Genomic DNA, 24287 nt, shown 5'->3' with positions numbered 1-24287 from the left:
GCCCTACACTGATCTAAGGTTATACTGCCCAAAGCCTTCAACAGAGTAGAACTTGCCTCACAATAGTGGTCTATTTCCTCTTGCATTCAACCAGGAGCAGCAGTTCCTGGGCCCGCCTCTACACTGGACAGCACCTCAGGGGGGAGTGAACAGTAAAACATCTCAGGCAGAATTCCCCCAGCATGATTCACAGATCTGCAGATACCTGCACAGTGACCAGCCTTGCCAAGAGCTGCGCCGGGCTTTAATCTGTAGTTTTATGTAGTCAATGTTTAACTAGCTGGTCACTGTGGGGAGATGGTGGGAGCAGCAGAGGGGAAACCAAGGGAAGACGTCCTAGCTTGAGCAAGCTGAACGGGCAGCCTCGAAAAGACACGTCCTAACGGCCTGCTACGATCGGCCTTTCAATTTACACCTCGGAGGCCTGATGAATGGACGGAAGCCGATTTCAAGCTCAAACATAAACAGAGCAAAATAAAAAAGGGCCCCTCCTCCAGCGGCCACATGGCTTCCGTGGGTAAACACCAGAGCTGCCAGTAACCTGAGCCAGACTCCAGAGCCCCCGCCCTCCCAGACAGAGCACTGCTAGGCAGGAAGAGAGACATGCCAAGGGAAACCTCAAGGGCAACTAGACACCCATGGCTTTGCTGTTGGAGCCAGGCACTGCCGGGATAAGCAAGGCCCCATGACAGCTCGCCTGACATCCATCTTTCACTCACTGACTGCTAGGAGCTTACGTAACCCCTGGGTCATCCCCCTCCGTGCCCGTTCCACAGAGCATGAGAATCTGCTCCAGTCGCCAGACAGGCGTGCCTGGCTCTTTGGAGCAAGCTGGGGAGACTTGTGTTAAGCTCAGGAGGTCCCTGGTTGGCCAAGATGGTGCCCATCCCGCTTAGCTGTCTAGCTCACATTTCTCCTGCGGGGGCTGCCTGCCTTCTATCCGGCCTACCTACCCCCAGCCTCGCTCTCCTACGCTCAATCCCAACTAGTCTTCCTCTTCCGCTGCTGCTCTGACCACTAGAGCCTCCGCTGGCTCTTCATCGAATCCAGAATCCTCACCCTCATCATCTTCATGGCTCTGCCCGACCCCCTCCACCACCGCACGGCTCAGGCAGTGAGCCCTCTTCGCCTTCTATTCGTGTTCCCTTTGCATCCTCCCGGCTCTCTCCCATGCATCGTCTAGGATCCTGGTCTAGAGATTAGCAGGACACACACAGAGTTCTCAGAGCACCAGCCAAATGCACAGTCACTCTCTGTAGCACAGACCACTCTTTGTGAGGTGCTGCTGTACACTCAAACGGCTGCTTCAGAGGGATTCCTGTATCTCTCCGATTTGCAGCACACTTCTGGGCCAAGGGTGCTGTAAAAGACAGACACTGCAATAGCTTTTTATTAGGCAAGTGATAAGCAATTCCCTTAAGTGAGTAGGTGGAAGGAGGTAGAGGGAGAAAGAAGTTGCCCATTATTCATTAAGACCAATCCAAACGGGAAAGCAAAATGGTACAGCTGGCTGATCTTCCAGCGTGACTACATTTTCAGGGCTTGCCTACGTGGGGAAGTTCCTCCCATTGAACCAAAAGGTGCTAAAGAGATTTAAAAGGCTGCACAAACACTTATTTCAGGTTAAAAAAAAATATCAGGTTTCAGTTTGCGCAAGTGAATCGAACAGGTTTCAGTCAAGCCAAAATCTCAGCTTTCACTGCATAAGAGCTACTGCTCAGCGATAAGAAGCCACTCAAACTGAAAGTCCGGTGTCCACAGATGGGTTTGCACAAGCGCAAACTTTGCTCTGCAGAGCTGGAACTCATCTGCAAAGTTGACACAATCAAACAGTCTAAATAGGGACTGGGAATGGTTCTCTCATGACAAGAAGTAATTGTCACTGTTCACACATTCTCACCTCCTAATCAATGGTTGTGAATAGGCCTCAACTACTCTAACTGAATGGACTTTGCTCATACTAACTTCCCCATTGCTGTTCCTTACCCTTAGATGTATATATATCTCCTCTGATTTCTATTCCTTACATCTGACGAAGTGGGTTACAGCCCACGAAAGCTGATGCCTGCAGAAATTAAATGTGTTAGTCTTTAAAGTGCTACAGGACTCTCCTTGTTTTTGCTGTATACAGACTAACACGGCTACCCCTCTGGAACTAGCGCTTAGGTTGTAATGAAAGAGGTGCCGGGGCTCAAGCAATTTTTTTTGTATTCGTAACTGGTGCAGCAAGCCCAGAGGTGTTGGGGCTCAGCCCTGGCACAAATCAAGCACTGGTTTGCACCCTTAAACTGTTGTTTTTAAATAAAAACCCAAAAGGAACCCACCTTAAAGGTTCAAACGGTGCAACTCCCGCACTAGGCAGTGTCTATGCTGCAGTCTTTCTGGAATCATCCCACCCCTGTAGCTTCACCAGATGCAGCTCTACATAGACCTGCCCAGGTGTTGAAGGGTCCATCTATGCTGTGCCAGCTTGGGTCAATTGACTTGGGCTTGTGGGACTCAGACTGGGGGGCTATAAAACTGCAGTGTAGATGGTTGGGCTCAGGCTGGAGCCTGCTGTTGGGGACCCTCCTCCCTCATAGGGTCTCAGAGTCTGGACTCCAGCATGGCCTGTCCATCTACACTGCAGTTTTATAGCCCCAAAGACCTGGGCTCTGAGATATTTTATTTTTTTAAATCTCACAGTGTAGACACACTGTAAAGTCCGTGGTTCTTAACCAGGGGGACGCAGAGGTCTTCCAGGGGGTGCATCAACTCATCTAGATCAGTGGTTCTCAACCTTTGCAGACTTTTGTACCCCTTTCAGTAGTCTGATTTGTCTTGTGTACCCCAAGTTTCACCTCACTTAAATTACAAGATCAGACCTAAAAATACAAGTGTCACAGCGCACGGTTACTGAAAAATGGCTTACGTTTTTAATGATATAATTATAAAACAAATCAATTGGAATATAAATATTGTACTTACGTTTCAGTGTGTAACATATAGAGCAGTATAAACAAGTCGTTGCCTATGAAATTTGAGTTTGTACTGATTTCACTAGTGTTTTTTAGGTAGCCTATTGTAAAACTAGGCAAATATCTAGATGAGTTTATGCACTCCCTGGAAGACCTTTGTGTACCCCCAGGGGTACATGTCCCCCTGGTTGAGAAACATTAATCTAGATATTTGCCTAGCTTTACAACAGGCTACCTAAAAAGCACCAGCAAAGTCAGCACAAATTAAAATTTCATACGACTTGTTATACTGCTCTATACCCCAGACGCTGACATGCAAGTACAATATTTATATTCCAATGGACTTATTTTATAATTACGTGGTAAAAAATGAGCAAGGAAGCCATTTTTCAGGACTAGTGAGCTGGGAGACTTTTGTATTTTTATGTCTGATTTTGTAAGTAAGTCATTGAAGTGAGGTGAAAGTTGGGGGGTGTGCAAGACAAATCAGACTCCTGAAAGGGGTGCAGTAGTCTGGAAAGGTTGAGAGCCACTGCCCTAAGTCACTCATTGAATCCTATTGAGCAGGTCAACAGAGGACACCGTGGCGTACACTTCAGCTTCTCACACTGTAGATAGGATTGCCATCTTTGAGGTACAAAAGACCATGACACCTGGGATGATCTGCAGCCCATGAAACTGGACAGCTAGCAGTGTGTAGCGAGCTCCCTGACAGATTTCCCAGGACTGCCACGTCAAAACGGGATGACCCTGGGAAAATCTGGACAGGTGGCAACCTTGCCACTAGGAGTTACCGAGCTGAACCACCCTAGTGTGGACGAGGCCCAAGCACATCTGAGACCACATTTCGGAATACAGCTATGAGGCCTTGGTCTAAAGCATAGTTTCTCAACCTGTGGTATGCGAGACACAGGCAGGGGGTACCTGGGGAAAAACAGAGTGAAGGGCAGGCGGGCGGCAGCCCCTGGCTTCTGGGGGAGGCGGGCGGCAGCCCCCGCTTCCCACCCAGTCACAGCTCCCAGCTGGGAGGCAGGCGGCAGCCATCACGGTCCCGGGAAGCCGGGCTTCAGCTGCCCGCTTCCTGCCCTGTCACAACTCTCAGCTGGGAGGTGGGCAGCAGCTGCCGGCTTTTGGGGAAAGCGCGCAGCAGACACCCACTTCCTGCCCAGTCCCAGCTCTTAGCTAGGAAGCGATCAGTAGCCACCTGCAACTTACCTAGGTGGCAGCCTCCCTCCCTGGCTCAAAGCCCAGTGCCTAGAAAACTTGACAACTCTGACAGCCCCAGATTTTACCAATTACCCTCTTCTCCTGTCTCTCTCTCACCTCTTCCTCCTCTCAAATCTATGGCAAAAAATTTGGCGCAGCGCTTTATGTTCCCCAGCATTGGCACGCCGCTCAAAGCCTCCTAGCTTTGGCCAACATCACCTCTAGCCCAGGTACACACTTGAGTTGTGCACCCTGGTGTAAAGATGGTGACCCTACCCCCACTAGATCTGACATCTGTCATATCCTGGCCTTATATACTCAGCCCTTCTTCCAACATATAGCTCACGTTAATCTGTAAACATAAAATCCCGTGGAAAATTAAGTGTCGGGTACGTATTAAAATTGTCAGAAGTTAGGGGGTACTTGCTACTTAAAAGGTTGAGAAACACTGGTCTAACGGAAGTCCACAGGAGCTGCACTCGCTTACACTGGGGCAGAATTAGCCCCTCCATAGGGGAGTTTTAATGCGTTTTTAGTACCTCATTCACTCCAATAATAGAAGTTTGATCAGCCCAGCATGTTAGGAGTCAGCCAAGTGCTGATAAAGTGCCAGGAATCCTACCACCGCAGCGTCATCTGGATGCAAACACACCAGCGCAGGGCTCAGGCCAACATTTGCCCTACATCTCCGCAGCGAGGAATAATTCTGGCGCACTGAGTTTGTTTTTGACCCTGTCTACACTAGGATGTTCAGTCTTGTTTCATTATGGAGAGGGGGAAGGAGTCAAAGAGCTCTAACCCCCTCTCCTCCCCACACTGGAGTTGAACTTTGCTGACCCTCTCCACACCAGTAGAGTAACCAAGTTCCTGGTCCTGTTTAACAAAGCATGACCAATCCCTAGGGTTTTCGGTTGTATTTGGCCCTATTGTAGACAGAGCCTTTGGATGAACTTGCACTAGAAGGTTTGGAGTTCCCTCTCTTGCTCTTGCCGATGCTGCCCCACCAGCAGGGGGTGCTATCAGACCATCTGAGACCTCGCCGCTCAGAGCGAACAACAACGTTTGAGCTCCCGCCGTTGCTGAAACGGCAACAGACAGTAGAAAATGTGTAGCTAGAATGGAGCCGGGGCGCCCGTTACATTCTCACTGTGCAAAACACATCGCAAGAGACAGCCCCTGCTTGCAGTTATGTCCAATATAAAGTAGATAAGAGAGGGTGGGAAGAGAGACGGGCAAACCGCTTCTCTTTGCTTCTAAGGTCTTACAGCAAGTCAGTGGCAGAATCAGGAACAGAATCCAGCTCTTTCTCCCCGGCCAGTGGCCTGATCGCTGGACCATGCTGCCTCGTGCTAGATGAAGCACTGACGTGGCAGAAAAGGGGGTTAAGCTGATAAAATTAAATAGTAGCCACATCATTCCTTTAAATCCAACGCCGGAAGTATCCAAAGGGTTAAAACCTTCAGCCTGCAGCATAGTTTTTCCAGAGCTGAATCTTTCTTCCATTAATTTCCATCTGGAATATACAATCTCCTTCACCTGGACCAGATTTAGCTCACGCCAGGAACATTTCCCCACCAGAGAGATGTTTCTCACCCGCCGCTGCCCCCCCTCACCCCGCACACACAGAGAACACGTCAAAGTTGATACACACACGTAGGACTTTAAGAAGGAAAGGCACCAACTTGAAAGCTGTTCTGTAAAAAAGTAAGGCAGGGTTGGCACCTGAAATGTGTCCTCTGTCAAGTTGGCTGCTTCACATTTCTCTCCACCCTGTTGCTTTGTCAAAGGCTCATGTGATCAAGGCAACTGACTTTACACAGATTATTGTCAAACGTGAAAGGGCTTTGCCCACATGCAGATTTGCATCAGATTCAACCATGATTTAGACACTCCTAAATCAGTTTAAGAGTGGCTTATTTCAATTTAGCTTCCTCCTAATGGACACTCTGAACCAAAAGCAGTCCTGTTTAAACTGAAATACTGCCCACACTGCCTTTTGTACCAGTTGATCTAAATTGCTTTAAAAAAGTGACACTAAGTTAAGCCAGTGCAACTTTCCATGTAGAATAGTCTGAAGGAAGCTAACCGGCAAGGTGAAAGTAGGGATTTTTCCAACCGCCGCCCCCCTCCCCTTTTAAAGTTAACGTTAACATTGTCGGTACAAATATTTTTAGACTGAGGAGTGTCTTTTTAAGTTGGTGCCCCTTTACAAAGTCACTTTATGGGCTGAAAGTGGGCAGTGGTGCTTTGTGAATGGAAGCGTCCAACAGCCACCGAGCGCTAGTGTGCAGGGTGCAGCTCATTCCAAGTCACAGCACCCAGATCTGCATGAACGTGCAGTCCCACTAGCTCCGGTGGGGTGGAGTGGGGGACAGGAGATCACACAGAGCAGACAAAGGTAAGAAACCCAGACAGACAGAGGCCTGACTGGTTCATCTTCTATTGCACTGTTTGTGCGATGCTCCAAATACCTGCAACTCCACCCCTCCAGCAAGCGGCCTATTGCACAATCTGGCTTTTCTAATCCTTCTGTCAATGCTTCCCACTGGAATTTCTGCAGACATGGCATAAGCAGTGGCCTCGCTGGAAGCACCCAGCCCACAACCAAGCTGACAAAACAAAAATGGAGAAGCCCCTGGACCCAATCACAGGACCTCAGTGGGTATGAACTGGAGTAGCTCTATTGGCTCCAAGGAGTCATGCCATTTTACAGCAGCTGGGGATCTGGTCCCAAGCATCCCATATGGGTTTAAACACTCTTGAAAGCAGGCAGCCACCATGGGGGCTTTTCTGTTTATTGCAGGATTTGACAAGCCAAGCCCAAAAGCACAGTGGTGCTTTGACCCAAGCAAGATCAGCTTGTGCGCCCAGCTGCAGACTCCCTGCCTCAAAGGGTACGTCTCCACTGCACTCCGGGTGTGACTGCAGCATGCGTAGATACAGCCGAGTTGGCTTCCATCTAGCCAGCACAGGTACTGTAGCAGCAGCACGGGCTAGATATCGAAGTACCCGGGGTCCTGGGCAGGCTCGTACAGCCCATGCGAAAGCTGCTTCACTGCTATTGACACTCACACACACTAGATCAAAGCTAGCCAAGGTGTGTCTACACAGGCAAGCACACTTCTGATTGCAGTGTAGACATTCCCAGGCAGCCCACAACCTACACAAAGCTGTAACTGTAATTTTCACAACACTGTGACCCTAGACCCCTACCAACTGCAGGCCAGCGCCCTATCACGAGCAGAGTTTGGTCCAAGCAGGGAGAAGTGCTAGAAACTGCAGTAAGTCCTCTTGGCGCCGCCACACGGATGGGCAGCAGATTGGAGTCCTCGGGCAGGGTTTTCAGCCCAACCCAGAGCACCTTGCTGGAAAAGTTTCACATTCAGCGAAAGCAAAACGTGTATTCTCAGTGCTGGAGGTCACCCGTGTGGAAGATCCGAGACACAGGAAGATTAATCTGCTTCCCCACCAGACACAAACATGCACCAGTCCCAGGAGGTTTGATCCTGGGAACTAGCTCTGCTCTTGCTATTTCAGATGCCCCCGTGAACTGCAGAACAGCTTGCTGTGGGACAGCAGCGTTCGGCCTCCGGCTGCTTTAGAGCTCCACGCAAGGAATGTGCAAAATGGATTTTCCATCAACAGCATTTGGGGCTTGCCCCTAATGGGGGGGAGGGAGCTGGGGTGGGACGGGGGGGCGTGGTGTCACACATACAAAGAGCGTTGGTCTGTGCGAACTGGAAAGTCTGACATGTGGAATTCCTGAGATGGTGGAATCCTCTTACACTAAAGGACTCTTTGAAAAAGCCCCTCATGCTAGGAGCTGGAATTTCTACTCTCAAGAGATCCCACTTTACGGATTAGTGCTTCTGCCACGGGAGGAGGAAAATAATCCCCCAATAGTTTACCCGTCCTGTCCCTTCACACTGGGGACAGGTACCTCTGCAGTTTCAGCATCACAACCATTTGCTAGAGGTACAGCTGTTGTAACGAGACAGAGCTAATGCCAGAGAAGTACAAGTCCCCCACCTAAGTGTGGAGAATGCCTCCTTTCCCGGTCTTGCCTGCTTTGAGTGCAGGCTCCTCGGGGCAGGGACTGTCTCACTGTATATTACAGCTCTGCAGAGAAAGGCAATTGCATTTCATGGAGGATTTCAATGTTTGGCTTTGTTGCAAGAACGAACCTCACAGAGTCCTCAGTTCTTCATGAAAGGGATTGGAGGCCCTGCCCTGGGACAGCCAACCTGGTGGGCTGCTTTGGAGCTGTGGACCTTGGAAAGCTCTGGGGTTGTCTGCACGGCGGGTTGCCCACAGCTCAGAAGCCCAGGCTCCCAAGGCGCCTGCCAGCTGGGCTGCTCAGAGACCAGGCCTTGATAGGTCAATACAGGCCAGAGATGCAGGAGATCTGAACAAGGGTAAACAACAGAACCCCGCTGCTAGTCACACCCGCACCCAGACTGCTTCCATGATGGGGTTCACTTACTAATGGCCAGATGTTTCTTTAACTTGGTTTTTGCCCGGTATTTTTCCATGGTGGCAGAATAACTAGGACTAAATGTGGGACTACACAGTGCTTTTAAAGGAATGGGGAGGCAGGGAGAGAAAAAAACTGGGACCCTCACTCTTGTCCCGGGCTACGTATTGAAACTACGGGCTGCGCAACGTTGGGGCTGCTTGCAGAATAAGACGACGCCGGTTAGGTTTATGAGATTTCAGGGAGAAACAAGAACTCTTTAGAACAACTCAAAGGCAGGGAGAGAGCCAGGACCTCTCCCTTGGAAACAGGTTTGACGGCCTTCCCTCCTCGTCCCTTGCTGCTACAGTGAAGGCTAGAAGGAACTCCGCCATGCAGCAGCTGATCAACCAGAATGGCGGCCATTTTGGGGCGGTCAATCATCAGCAGTTTCCTCATCTCGCCCCTTGGTCTGGGTCATGGGGCTCTCTCAGGTCCCCCGACTCGCCAGGCTGCTCCAAAGCGGACTGCCAGGGCGAGTTGGGACGCAGGGTTTCACAACCAAACGCATCCATCTCGAGTCTAGTTGGCTGAGCCTTTCGGGGAGCCTGGCCAGAGGCAGCGTAACCTCAGCCCGCCACAGAGAAGTGGAACGTGAGGGAAGGGGACAGGCCCTGCCCGGGGGAGGAAGCGAGAGGGACAGGGCGGCAGGTCAGTTAACCCTTGCCATGCTGCCTGGATGCCATGGCAACCAACGGCTGCAAATCTGAAGACTTTCCCTTGTGAGTAAGATGATGCCCCCTGCCATCAGTCAGTCGTGCGGCGTCCGCTACGTTCTCCCTTGAACTCAGCAGGACTCGGCGTTACTACAAATAACTAGCAGCTCCCAGCTTTGCAAAGAGCGTTCAGCCCTCCCGACCCGCGCTGCGAAGTCTGGGCACCCACGCAGCCTGATTCTCTACCAAGATCCCTCTGCGCAGAGCTACGCCTGGATCCCCACTTTCCGTGCAGCAGGAGCCCGGCCAGGGAGGCGAACGGGCTCCAGTAAAACCCTGAACAAGAGCGTTCCTGCCTCCTGCATTCCCTTCCCGGTCAGTCCTGGATTACGGATGCTTCTGCTTCAAATTACAGCCCCTGCTGCTCCACGTTATGTAACTGCAGCCGGCGGGTGACGCCAAGACGGCTACACACAATGCCACACTGTGGAGTATCCTCCGATTACCAAGTTTCAGGGTAGCTTCGCTCGCCTACATGGGCCAGGCCCAGAGGCCATTGTGCTTGTGAAAGCTGGCAAGGACGCAATTCTCTATGATACAAGCTTGGGGGAAGAAGGGAAAAAAAGAAGAAAAGGGATGACGTGGGCCCATGGCCCATACAATTCAATACAGCAAGCTACCTGTAGGTGTGCATTATAGCAGCAAGCTGGCCAAGTTCTCTGGCTTGTTCTGCAGGTTTCTTCCCAGTAGCTCTTGGTGTTTCAGTCTGTCCCCCCACCCCCCGCACACCATTCCTCTTTCAAATTCTTACAAGTTCCAACAGTTCTCCAGCTGCGTGTGCCAAAGACACATTGAGGTAAGCGTTGGCAAAGGATCCAAGACAGAGGTTAAGTCCTTTATGTGTAGAGAATCTTGGCAATACCTTCTACAAAGATGAGAGCAGTATCAGTGCTCTGTTAAGCCATTGCATAAGCGTCCCTTTCTTCCCAAGAGAGGAAAGGATCTAGCCTTTGCAATCTCTCTGTTACACATACTTTTAGTCCAAGGGAGAGAATATAAAGCTGGATATAAAATTTTGCTCCGCAGAGCTGATTTGTGCCAGCAGGAAACCCAATTCCAGCATTCCAGTGCCAGGAAGAAAACAACAAAAAACCCACAAAGGCTTATGAATGGAAAAAACAAAGTTTATTCAGACAACCAAACAGCCCCACGCCTGTTTTCGGCGGCTGGTTCTCAGGAGTCTGACACACACTTTTCTATCCACAGTCCTCAGGTTCAAGCACCTCATCTCCATGAAGTCTAATGCATATTTCTCTGTCCTGGCGGGGGCCTTCCACCCGCACCTTGCCCCAGTATCTTGGATCTAATGTGTTAGCTGGAGACCAAATCCAGGGCATGCTGCAGTTTACAGGCACACGCCAAGTTTGATCCTTTCCTCTAAACACTCGCTAGAAATCCCCAGCCTCAAAGGACCCCCACGACAAGGACGTGCATGGCCAGAGAGGGGAACTATATGGGGGGCTAGCAGAGAGGAACTAATTTTTGCCAGCTGATCGCGAGTGGGGGCAGAGCACAAGAGAGCCCAGGGAAGCAATTCTTTCCCAGGTAGGCAAACAAGAGGGCGAGAAGGGAAGAGACTCCTGCACTCTGGGAACAAGGCAGTGGAGTCAGATCTTCGCAGGCTGGAGGAGACGCTAGCCCCAGCCAATCCAAAGGCAGGGCACCCCCTTTTGTTAGCACACCGGGAGCCTCGGGCACTCCAAGGGTGTGTGCACTCATAGCTCACAGAATTCCCATGCAAAGGGCAAAGTGGCTGAGAGCTTCCAAACCTGGACGTGTTTCCATTCACTCACGAGAGGCTTGAGCACCAGAGGGCCTTGTCTGCTCGAGCCCTCTCCCTACTGCTGATCCACCACTATTGCTGCGCCAGCGCTGGTACAAAACGAGAGCCGGCGCTCACAACATCCTGTCGTCTAGCCTCCATGCAGGGTGAGACGACATCCGAGCCCCGTCTGCACTACAGCGTCTGTTCCCGCTACAGCCATGGTGCCCAGAGGGCTGAAGAAAGACTGGCCGCCGCCGTAGACGCATGCAGAGGGCGCGGGATGCCAGTGGAGACGGGGAGAAGAGACCTGGTGCAGAAAGAGTCACTGCTTCTCTACCGCACAACGCGCCAGGTCCCAGCGCTTCCAACACATCCCCTCGCAGATCAGTTTGAAGGGCTCTGGGCATGTCCAGCTGATCAACACCTGCAGAGCCTGCGAAGGAGTCAGCAACCCAATCGAGAGGGAGCCGAGCCAGATCCTGTAGAACAAGCTTCTAGTCCCTTCAGTCTCAGCTGCTGAGCGCACAGGCAGGAGGGTAACTGGGGCCCCAGCACAGCCCGGCACCCTGAAGTGTCACTGCTGTGCTGTGGTGGCCGGGAAACTCATTTCCTGCCCTGGGAAGGGCAGTGGGTGGCACAACATCTCCCGGCGAGAAGGCAGTTGCCATCCCACAAGCCAATGAGACAGGTGGATCAAGGTAGAGCTGCCCAGATACCCTGGAGGTCCTCCCAGCAGGTCACTGCAGTGGGGGAAGGAGGAGTCAGATGATCGTAATAAATAATCATCTTCAGGCACGATCCCAGTCCTTCTGCCAGCTGCATCTGGAACACGCCAGGACCAAAGCGCCAGCTTAACTGGTGCAGAGAACAAGGTCTAAATTCCAGCAGCTGTTTGCTGGGAAATGGCTGGTGGGAGGTAGCGACACAGGGAAAGCAAACACCACTCTATTCCCTGCTCTGCGTGCAAGAAACCGCTCCAAGCCCTCCCCACCACACACACAGGTGCTAGGAAGTTTAGAGCTCCAGCGTGTTCCTGTAAGCACAAAAACAGATGACCAGTCAATCACCCCCCACCCCCCGAGAGAGGGAGTCCCCCTCTATTCCCCCGCATTGCTCCTGTTAGTAGCAGAAGCACTGAGCTACCACAAGGAAAGGCTGTTTATGGGATTTCCAGGCTGGATAGAAGCCCTTGGCCACCCCAACTTGGCAGATCCAGGCAGCACATTAAGTGTATAGTACTACAGTACTTCTATAGCGCTTTCCTCCTTGGATCTCAGGGTGTTTTAAGTACGTGTGAGCACATATCATTCCTTAGCCCACACCCTCACATGGGGAAACGAAGGCATGGAGGAGCAAAGTGATATGCCCAAGGTCACAGCCAATCAGTGGTAGAATTGGGACTAAAGTGAGTCCTTATTCAAAGCGACCCTCCCCTAACTTGTCCATCAATATCAGATTGCCCTCCCTTGCAAAGAAGATGGACCTTTAAAGAGCCCAGGCTGGGTTCTTGCGAGAGATTTGTGTCCGTAGGCTTGTGAATTGGAGGAATCACTACTTTTCAATCCTCTTGACTAGTCTACATGGTTCAGACACAGAAGCCTCAGGCTGCTGCTGGGTGTAGTTTGGGGATGGTGATGTTTGAATGCAGTGGAAGGGGAGGGCTTTCACCTGAACCCTGCACCCACCACACAGTGCTCTGAACCCCCTTGCATAACCCCCACCGCACATGTTTCCCCCAGGCAAGTGAAAGAGGGATTAGAAGCTACCTAGGACCACCATGGGGCTAATGAGGCAATTGGGAGCAGAGCCAGCAGGCACGTGAGGCCTTGGATCTCCTTGTCCACAGTAGAAATACTAAAACCTGTACTTCCACAATGGTGCTACTACATCGGGGCAGCAGCTGAGAGCGCCCTAGTGTAGACAGGACATCAGGCAACACATCCTCAAACCCTGATCAGAACAGATGAGTCCGATTAAAAAAAAGCCAACCTGCCTCCTTGTCCTCCCACCACGACTAGCGCTGGCTGAGCTGTGGGGGTGCTAGGGCCATCTCTTGCCTTGACTCTGAACATCTCAGGGTAGATAAAGCCCAGAAGATCAGCTGTGTCCAAGTGAGATGGGGGGGGGGGGTGTTTCCCACTATGGGCAAGCCCACGTGACACATGTCCCCATGTGCCCAACCCCACAGGACATGGCTTGTTAGGATTCTGCACGACAGCCTGGTTCCGGCGCTCCAGCCGCTTGTGCCATCAGCACCGGAAGACGAGTCCCCAGAGTTGGCCAAGTGACACCACACCCCCCCCTTCCAACAGACTCCCCACTGGACGTCTCCCCGCCTCCGCCCCCCGTTTTCCAGGCTCCCCACACCCACATACCAGCCGCTGAGAACCGTAGCCACTCTGCAAAGCGGAGAACCGCCATCGGCACTCGCGTGCTCTTTGCCACAGGAGCTACGGTTTAGACCAAGTGCGAGATCTACCCACTGCTAGGGCGTTAAACAAACCCAGTCCCCCTGTCCGGGAGGCTCAGCATGGGGAGGATCCCTGCAGGGAGACAGCTTCCCTGCTTTGTTTTGGCTCCAGATGGTGGGGCCCGTGCCAAGAGGGGATTGTAGAAGCCGGACGAGGAAATGCAGCAGGATGGGGGGGGGGGGGCGGGGGGAAAAGTTACATATTTTGACCATTTTTAGAAGTTTCCCAGCTTCTGCCTCGTCAGGACAGAGCAGAGGTGTGAGAAGCAGGAGCCACCGTGGCTGGGCTAACTGCATCTGACAGCCCCTGCAAGAGTGCGCTTTAAAACGGCGGGGATGGGGAGGAAGGTGTTGGGATCATAGGAGCTATGACAGAGGAAGTGAAATGGCAGGGGGGGGTCACCCTTGGGGCCAGAGAGAGATTCCCTTCTTGCAGTTTAGGACAGAGAGAAAGCGAGCCTCTCACAGACAAGAACGCCTACGGGAAGGCAGCAGCCACATTGTTTCCCTGCTGTCACCAAAGACTTTGCTCGTATAACGCAGATCCGGGCTCTCCACGCATCTGGCTCACCATTAAAGCCTCAAGAACAGCCCTAAGGAAGGGCCGTGTTACTGCCATTTTACTTACAGATGGAGAAACGGGGGCACAGAGCGGGGCAAGGACTTGCCTAACTCCATTCCTCGGCCCCATCCCCAAGATCCCCGCCCTGGAGTCCCAGCTGCCACTCCTGTCATCGGCGGGTGACTTGGCGTGAATTCTCAGCCGTCAGGATCTCAGCCCGGCCGCTCCATCCTCCCAGTACGAAACACGCCCACTGGCCCCTCCCAGCCTCGGATTCTGGTCTCACATGTGACCCTGATGTAGTGGAGGTTGTGGTTCATCCTCTTAACAGTCGACACAGCTGTAAACTTGTAGTAACACGCTTCCATCAGGAAGAGACACTGGACCAGCCTGCTCCCCCTCACCCCACCCTGCCATTGACAAGAGAGAGACACCTCCAGCAATTCCCTCCACAGGCAGCCAAGGGAGATGTGAGAGGGGAAGTGGGGAGACCATGCTTTTCAGGGGCAGGGAGAGGGGACAACTTCACACCCCTATTAAGCTGGTCTCAACAAGCCCCTCTTTCGCTGCAATGCAGGGAGTGGGAAGAAGAGGTCACTGCATTGAACAAGCCCATTTATCTGCAGGTTCACGGAGTCCTGCAACACTCCCCTTATCACCTGTTACCACCCGCTTCAGTGCTCTGCCTCCACAGGTTCTTCTGTCTCTGGCACCACAGTCCACTGGAAGGGGAATCTAAAGACCTGGGAACTGGTCTCGGTTCTGCCACTGCCTCACCGAATTACCCATCTCTGAGACCAGGGGAATAACCCTGCCCAGCTCCACAAAGCACATGGGAATCTAGGGAGCAAGAGCACCCCACGAGCATCCCCTAGCTCTGCCCGCAGTCTCCTGTTTTCACTTGTAAGAGCCCAGGGTGGGCAGGCCAGGGCACGTGTGTAACCAAATCCCCAGCACGCACCTCTGCGTCAGGGATTCTGTGCCCGTAACCTGGGACTCCCCAAGTGACGAGCCAGGACGGTCACAGCATGGCATCAGCGAGGTGCCAGCAGGAAGGTCGAAGCGGCTGTGAAGGGAAGAGTTGACGCGCCCACTACCCCTGCTCCCCACTACCACTGGCAGCTTTCATCTCTGATCCCTTCCCCGGGAGCCACTTGTCCCTTGTGCCCTGACACAAGCCAGGGCTCGCAGCGGGTGTGGCCGCTGGGCTGGGGCCGAGGGCCTGCCCGTTGACTCGACTCCGCGGACATAGCAGGGCTGGCGCTGAGTGGCTCACGCGGAGGCCCCCGCAGGTGCAGGGCAGGTCCGATGGCAGCGTGCAAGGGACACGCGTCCCCAGCCAGCCTGCACCTCGCCTCGCTAGCTCACCTGACGGACCCGGCCGCAAGGGTCTTTGCACGATACTGAAAAAAAGACCATGGGGCAGCAGAGCCCAGCCCAGCTTCCAGGGACATGTGCTCACTGACTCAGCAGCGTCGGTGCGTTAACAGCCTGGTCCCAAGCAACGTGTTCAGGGTCTCGCAGACCGTGGACGCAAACCCAGATCTCGGCAGGGTTACCTAAGTGTCACGGAAAAGTCGCCTACATTTAACAGCTGGATCCTGGGTCTCAGTCCCCTGCCCTGCCCCCTTCCACAAGGATATATCAGAGGTTCACCCCAACCACCACCACCAGGAGGAAACGGCTTTCCCCCGAACATGGTAGGATCCCACCCCCCCACACTCTGCCCTTGCTGTGGGGAGGGTCATAGCCGTGGGCCGGCTTCCACGGATGCATCTGACCCCGCTCTGCGGAGCTCGCCCTCGCAGCCGCTGGCCCTGTTCCTTGCAGTGCAATGGCTGGAACGTGTCACGGCCTCTGATTAAGGGGATGGGATCTTTGGAGGTGGCCGGGACCAGGCCCATCAATGGCTCTGGCCCAGGAGTTTTCCTCTGAGCGGGTGTTTGCTGGCAGGCCCATGGAGTTCCTACAGCATCCGCACAAGTCCCAGCAAGTGTCCGATAGGTGGGAAACCTGCCGGGCTTTGTGCTGTTCAGGCAGACACGCCACAGTGTGCGGAATGAGCTGGAGCTCTCCTGGACCACACGCGGCTTCTCCAGCTACGAAGCGCCACCAAGACAGTGGATCTCCTCTGGGCCGATGTGGATCGTGAAGTTCAGGGCAAAGCACATGAGAGCCAAATCCTGGAATCATCCTGGGACTCTCCAGAGAGATCGGGAGCTTCAAAGCCGCTCATGCACAACAAGAAGGGCAGCTCCTGGCCTGCACTGCACAGACTTCTGGAGCTGCCCCATCGAGAAGCCATCCAGACGACGCCCACCCCAGCCCAGGCTCAGCGCCCGACAGTGACATCAGGCCTGCTTTTCAGAAGGGCTCAACGTGCATCCATGCGTTCAGCCCGCTTGAAAATCCCAGTCTAGGGCACCATGACACACCCTGACCTCCCGCTGGGAAACCTCATCCAGAGATGCCCCAAAACCAGGATTTAAACCCAGAGACAGAAGAGCTCATTGACAGACGGGCCATCGTTACGCCAATGCCCCTTTAAGAGGCCGGTGACTTTCCTTTGTCTACAGAGACACCCTCCCCCCCCTCAACCCCCAGCGCTCAACCAAGCGGGACTGTGGTACAGCTGGCATTGGCTCTGCCGCCCCATGCCACATGGAAAGCCCTGTCCCCTGGAAGCTGGTGAGCCAGGAGAGGCCGAAGCAGAACCACTAATTGCAAACAGGCTTCCTCCTGGGGCTTTCACAGAACGAGAAGAGAAAAGAGAAGCTTCACTTTTCCCCCTTTAACTCCAGAGAGAAAAGAGAAGCTGTGTTCGGGGCTGGACTCTGCCCTACAACTGCGCCGAGTCCGGGGCAGGAGAGAAGCGTGCTGCATGATGACAGGGGAGGGGGTTTTGCTGTGGGATGGAGGAAGGGGAGAGAGGCACCTCCAGCCAATATTCTCCCCCTGCTCGCCCTCTAAACTACGCCACGAAGATTTTGCCCTCCAGTCAGTTGTGTTTATTTCCTGGGCTGTTGCTAAGGGACTCAAACCTCCTCACAAATGCAGGAGGCCGCGTGCTCAGTGCCTCTGTCAGGGCTCATTTTGCCCAATCAGAAAGTCTCCAGCACTGTGGTGTGTGCAAGAAACAGCAGCCTGGGGAGAGAGCGGGACCCCCGAGTCTGCAAGGGGCACAGCTGACAGTTGAACTTTGAAGCCAGCCTTGAACCAAGCACAAGCACAGCCAGCCAAGGGAGGGGTGGCCCAACTTACCGACCCTCCGAGTCGCATACCATAATCTTCAGACGTTCGAGAGCCGAGCACACCTGCCAGGGCTCGGGGCTTCAGCCCGGGGAGCGGTGCCTCCCGCAGGTCTGAAGCCCCAAGTCCCAGTAGACGCCTCCCGCAGAGCTGATCCCCAGCACCCCAGTGCAGGGCAGAAGCCCTGAGCTCTCTTCCTCCCCACCCCACCTCCCAGTCTGGCATGCAGAGAACAGGAGGAGCACGGGGGGGCTCCGCGAGCTGCACTTTAACTGTTTGGCCACCCCTGAGGGTCGGACACTGAACTCAGAGTCTGCTGCAGACAGGCTGGGTTAGTGAAGCAGCCTGGTCTGAGCACAGGACTGGGAGCCAGACCTTCCCAGGCAGGAAATGACCTTCAGATGCCCAGGCTGGAAGCACCTGCTCTACAATATGCTCAGCCAGTCAGGGGACAGACCTGACGCCACATGACTGGGTGCAACTATCAAGCATTTGATGCTTGCAGGGAGCAGTTTGCAAATTGACAGAAAAAAAAAAGCTATTCCCATGTCACTGTCGAGCAGGCTGGGGTTAGCTGATTTTCATTCTAGGAGCAGAAAGAGGCTAAAATTAGTTAAGCAAGTTAATAGCAGCTAATTATTCACTCAGCTCCAAGGCAAGCCAAGGACGTTTGGGAAATGAAGAAGTGTATTAATTAATTTTTACTGTTAGGACCAGCTGAAACCTCACCAAGGGCATCTCCCGGTTAGTCGGATTTCAGTGTTCGTCACACGTGGGGTGGGCTCCCCCCTCAAACTTTGGGGAATTCAGCTCCAAACTGTGCCTTGGCTCAAGACCATCCCTCAGACCTGCTCTACACTAGGACAAGTGTAACTGCGCCATTGCAAAGTGCTTGCGCAGACATGATCGGGGCCACTGCAACTAATCCGGTTGGCCGGGGTAAACTGCACTGGGGTAAGCTGCGTTTGCACTGGGAGCTGTCCGGGGCTAAAATCCCAGTGTAGACGAGGCCTCTGGGTGTTTGCTTTTCACTCCCTTCCCCCTTCGCAGACGCATGCACACACACGCCTGCCATTTGAGGGACAGCAGAGGCTCTGGGCTGGGCTCGTTCAGGCCCGAAGGCAGCCCAGGCAGGAATGAGTTCCAAATGAAAAACTAAACCGTGCGGCTGGGTAACATGGCATCACGGCCCCAGGCTGCGCCTCCCCCAGCTGAGGGGAGGCACTTGGCTCGTGGCTGTAATAACTAAGACCTTTTATACCAGGCACTTCCTGGAAACTAACCCCAAACCCTCCCTGAGAATAGCAAGGCTGTTTTATTTAGGGAGGATAGGAGGTGTGGTAGCAAGAAATGGTCAACTGCTTAGCTAGAAAAAGGTTTCCAGAGCAACCCAAGGGCTCCTGGATTGCCACAGGGAACGTCCCCATGCTGTCCAGGGTTTCTCTGATAGCGGAGCAGATGGGGACACAGCCTACCTAGCATCAGAATACACGTGGTGCCATCTCCTCTCAACCATCGGGACAGGCCCAGCCTACAAACCACCTGAGCAAACTAAATGCAGTGCAGTGGGCCCACGCTAGCCATCCCAGTCTACATCCCAGGCTCCCTCCTGCCATTGAAATATCAGTGCAATAGGGTCCCCATCTAGGAGCATCCTTTGCTCTGGAGTGGGAGGGGTTGCAGTTTACCCCCCCACACCCGTCCCCGATCAACTTTTCATCGCTCCAGGAGGTCTTCCATTTTGTGTCCCCCACCCTCCCTGGACTTTGGACACTGACATTAGGAAAGCAAACGCCTCCCTTCCTCCCTGCCTGATGCCCTAACCCTGTAGATCCTAGCACTGGGCTCCTAAGGGTGTCGGGGAGGAGAGGGAAGATCCTCATGGGTGTAGCAAATCTGCAGTTGGAGAGCTACTTCATTAGTGTGTTTGCTGAAAGTGGAAACGGATACAACAGCCTGGGGGAGAACCCGCTATTCTACAGGCCACGGGCACTGCATAAACCGGTGCTTTCCTTTTTAAAATAAAAAAAGAGCCTGAGACTGCATCCAGGAGCACAGGTGGCCAGAGCACGGCACAGGCTAGGACCCAGCACCCAGATCAACCAAATCACTTCACCTCTCTGCACCTCTCACAGCCTGTCTGCCCTGGTGATTTAAAAGCTCTGGGGCAGGGAGCGTGTTGTGTTTCTACAGTGCGGGCCTATATTAGCCGGGTTCGTGAGGCCCTGCCCTCAGCGCGACGGAGTCTGTCTAAAGCAATACAGTTTGTACACGGCATCTGATCAATGCCAAGATTGCGGGGGACGCTGTAGGTGTCAATGGGCAGACACCTATTGATTCTGGGGAAAAACTGGAAAAAAAACGGAAAGGGGAAATGGAGGCCACACAGGGCCCTGCCATCTCTCTAGCAGAGTGAGTCACAGCTTCCAGCACCTCTGCAATTGTCTGAAGATCAGAGAAGGAGTTAATGGTACCTATTAATGGTGCCCATTAACTCCGCCCAGCATAACAATGGCCTCCCAATAGACGCTAACATGCTGATACCCTGATATCTCTGGGGCAGAAAGAGAAACACGGGCGGGATTGGGGAGGGGGCACAAAGAGCCCGGGCATTGAGGAGAGAATGCTGGGTCCAGGTATGGGAGAGGGGGGATTGAGGGCACAAAGACCTCTGGGGATGGTAGTTTGGGGGACCCTGGGTTGCAGGGAGTCTCTGAAACAGAGGGAGATGGAAGTGTGGCAGCCAACAGGAGCAACACAGCGTGACCCCTAGTTTATCAAAGAGAAGACCCCTAGGCACGAAGTTCCAGAAATCCAAGATAACGAGGGCTGGGGGGGGGGGGCAGGGTGGGATCGTGGGGAAGGGCCCCCTCGCAATGGTGCCGTTGAACCGCCTGCACCTTCAGTCTGCAGCAGCCTCCGTCAGCTCGGGGCCCCACTACGCTGCTGGGCACAGCAGAGACAGGTAGTGATGGCCCCTCCCCTGGTGAGCCAACGCGGTTGAGGCGGCAGCGAGAGAATGGCTCCAGAGCTCAGGAGGGCGGGAGAGCAGTACCAGTCCAACGTCTGCCCGCCCAGCTACCTTACACCCTCACCCCCCGCCCCAGCTCCCAGCGGACAGAAAGGCTGGGACTGCACTGGCAGCTTCCAGGGTATTCCCTCGGTTACACTAGCACCGTCGCAATGGTGCCGGCGGGAGACATAGCTTAGTGGAGTCCCTCGCATCAACACCGCCACTCCGGTCCCCGATGCTGCACAGAGCAGGCCGAGTGAGCAGTGGTTCAATGCCCGAGCCCCTTCTACACCAGCGCTCCCCTCCTTTGCAATACTGATGGATGCACCAGGCAGGAGCAGCCTTTTACAGGCGCTCCCCAGGGTAGAGGCACTCAGAGATATGAACGGCTCATCAAATGGAGTGTCCAGGCCAGCTAACAGGTCCCCTGCCCTGTGTTCTTTAGCACGGTTAGAGGAACACAAGCTCCAGAGAACTAGTGCATACTAACTTCCCACTGATCAGTCCAAGCCACCTCCCCCCACCCCACTTCACTTCTCCAGCTTGCACACCTCAGCTGCGCCATGGGACCAAGCGATATGGGAGCCCAAACAGAAGACACAAGGAGCAAAATGGATAACGTTCCATCTGCATCCCCTTGGCAAGCCAGAAACCTCCCCTTCCCCGGCTCCATCGGTAGCTGTCCCTTTCTTCATCCATTGGGCTAATTAAAAAGAGCTCGGCCACTAAAAAAAGTTCAGCCTCCAGGGACAGAAGGGGCTCACCAATCCCACGGCTCCTGGCAACATCCCTTCGCTGGCCCCTCTGATGCTCTCTACTATTATTGTGGATCCAGAGCATTGAAGTCAATAGTTTTACACACCCATGTATAAGACCTACGTTTCCTCCCTTCCTGGCAACAACTGCCTGATCCCCCCAACTTTTGATCTGCAACAGGTCCCATCCCCCACCCCCATGCCAGTCTAATTATCTTAGGAGTCTAAATAAACCCACGTGGTCCAGGCATTCAGGAACTGGATAATAGCGCACACACCTCTAAACAAATCTCTCAGCTGCCGCTGATGCTAGCGACACCCCAGATTACAAGAGGTGGAAGAGACTGGAGGAAATTCTTTGGTTTTTTAAAGTTACTTTGCTCATCTGACAGCAAATTGCGCCCCTCCTCTGTGCCATTATACAGAGTGCCCCCTCACACCGCTCCCCAATTTGTGGAGATCTTTAACACAACAGGGGAAGGTCCAGATTTTAAAGATAGGGGGAAAAATGCTCTAAAGTTGTTAGCACAGTGCCTTGATCCTGACTGGGCCTCTAGTCACTACTTCATACAAGCAGTGAGTTAGCAAGGGGACACAGCAGAAGGTCTAGGAGCTGAAACTCATTTGAAATCGGAGTACATTTTAAGGTAGTGTCTGTTTAAAAAAAAAAGTGGGGGGCAGAGAGCCAGACAATCTCCATCCCTGCAAAGAGACTAGGCTAATAAAATAAACCTTAATCGCTCGTTGGTTTGAACGATCTAAGGTGTCATTTGTAATATCGGATATTTTAGAAGAGATTGTTTTAAACCGGGTAGTGCCCCTTTAAATGGTGTTTGGCCCACATGAAACCCCATGGTTCATGGTGCTGAATGGGGAACTCTGAAATGGGCAATACTTGTCACTTACTGGAAAGTCACGCTTCCTTTGGGATTCAGCAATGCAACAGCATTAGTCATGTTGTGAGCTCTTGGTATTAAGACAGCTGCATTGTTCGGTCGGCAGTTTAACTGCAGCTTTGCATGACGTGACCACTTCTCGCGGTCCACTGGAAAGTGAGGCAGAGCCACAGTTTTCCTCCAGGGAGTGAAGAAACTGATTCACCTCTGAATGTCTAAAGTTTCTAAGGCATCTTGGCCCTCCAGCAAGAGAAGTTGGTTAGGTCTCGCGTCATGAAAGCCGCATCTCCTCGCCCACCCTGATTTGTGAAGTCTGAGGGTCCCTAGCCAGGCTGGCGTTAAGCTCTTGGTTACTGCCACTAATAGCTCCTTCAAAAAGCCTCTAAAGTAACAATAATTAAAGCCTATGAAAGGAAGGGACGGAGGTCAAGTCCTGCAAACTCAGAGGCCCTTGGGAGCGAAGACGCCAGCGTCGTAAATTATGAGACATCCCAAGAGAAGAGGGCAAAACAGAGGCCACGTCACAGTGCTCAGTGGCAGAATGACCCCACTTATAAGGGTCAATCAAGTAACTGCAGGCAGCAATTAGCCCCCCACCCTTCCCCATCCTCTTGGCCCTTACATGCCGGCTCCTTGGACAAAAAGGCAACTGTCTAGAAGCCACAATCCCATGCTTTTAAATACAAAAACTATTCCAAGCAGGACCAGTCAGACATCCTGACCCCCAAGTCCAAGAGGAATCTTTAGGACAGACACGTCAGACTGAGACCCACAACATCAAGAGTAAATTACAGGGCAATCAATAGCCACATTGTCAGCTCTCTAGACTCCAGGGCCGGACATTTCAGTAGCATGAGGGCTGTAGCCCTGTCTGCACCAAGAGGCAAACCCCTTGCTGGCACTGGTCCAGATCTGCATCATAGCCACACAGGCAGACCCCTGTGCCCACCTGCAGGATCGGGGCCCCATGGGCCCCCCTTGAACCAACTGCTGAACATGATTTAGCTGCTAGCACGGACAGGACAAAACTTGGACCCATCCCCTTTACAGAGAGATCCATTCGCCTGCCCGCAGACCCAGCAGAAGCCCTGGCCAGGAGGATTTTTCTCCCTGGATCAAATCATCTATTCCTGCCGCCAAGACCAACAGCCACCTCACAAGACAAGCCTTTCAGAGGGGAGGCAGACAGACAGACAGACAGACACCTTATTGCCCAACTCCCCCACCCCTCCCCTTACGAGAGGCTGCTTCCAGCTCTGCAAAGGAGGAGAGAGACCCAGAGCTGCAACGTGGAACTTTTACCAAACAAAAAAAAAAAAGAAGTTTGCAGGCAGGAAAATCGGATTCCCCTGCAGGAGGGAAACGAAACCCAGCGTGAAAGGACCCTACACGGCGGGGAGAAAGGTGCTGTTGAGGGGGAGGGTTTTTTCGCCCCTCCCCACCCTTATTTTGTCCTTTAATGAGGGGGCAGAAAAGAGAAACGCCGGGGAGCCCCTAACACAAAGAGATCCGCCGGCTCACGCGAGGAGGGGACACCGGGGAAAGTTTTCCTCCCGCCAGAAAACCGCCCCTTGCGATGCCCACCTGTGAGCCGGAGCGGGGAGGGCTCGGCCTGGGGAAACTGACACAGCCGAGACCCGGCCCGGCGCACCCCTCCTGGAACCGGCCCGTGGCTCCGGGAAGCGGCGCAGCCCCAGCAAAGGGGGCCGGGAGGGGGGGGGGACACACCTTACCTGAGATGTAGTGGCGCCTGCTCTCATCCAGGTGAGTCGAGATCACATCGCCCATGGCGGAAAGCGGCGCGATTACAATCCAGCGGCTGGATGCTCCCGGCGGGGAGGGGGGGATCCCGGCGGGAAGGGGGGGGGAGGCTGGGAAAACTCACCCCCAGGGAGGCTTGCAATTAAAAAGGGGGGGGGAGGGTTTCTCCTTCCTTCCTTCCTTGGGCCGGGACGAGCGGCGGCTCTGCTGGGCTCAGCCGGGGAGCTGCTCCATGGGGAGGGAACCAGCCGCTCTCCTCCCAGCAGAGGGAAGCCCTGGGCGGGTCTGAGCAAGAGGCAGGAGCGGAGCGGCTCCTGCCAGCACAGACGGACACACCCCCGGGGGGGGGCAGCCTCCCTCCCTCCCTCCCCCCGGGACACACCCTCCGCGCGGCTGTGGGTTCTTCCGTGCCACGCACAGCCGG

At 53.7% G+C, this 24287-nt stretch overlaps 1 protein-coding gene across 1 annotated transcript in view; it reads right to left on the bottom strand.

The window, feature by feature from the left end:
* Positions 1-23959, bottom strand: part of NIBAN2 (niban apoptosis regulator 2) — an 89028-nt gene extending 65069 nt beyond the window's left edge. The window contains exon 1 of the mRNA XM_067542166.1: positions 23836-23959. Within this exon, the coding sequence (XP_067398267.1) occupies positions 23836-23890 (55 nt within the window). The 5' untranslated portion in view covers positions 23891-23959. The remainder of the gene's footprint in view (positions 1-23835) is intronic.
* Between the last annotated feature and the right edge of the window lie 328 nt (positions 23960-24287).

This window comes from Emydura macquarii, unplaced genomic scaffold (genome assembly GCF_026122565.2).
Source record: "Emydura macquarii macquarii isolate MOO-44397 ecotype Brisbane River unplaced genomic scaffold, CSIRO-AGI_Emac_v2 contig_691, whole genome shotgun sequence".
Lineage (NCBI taxonomy): Eukaryota > Metazoa > Chordata > Testudines > Chelidae > Emydura > Emydura macquarii.
The sequence above is the reverse complement of the archived record's forward strand: the minus strand, read 5'-3'. Positions and strand labels throughout refer to the sequence as shown.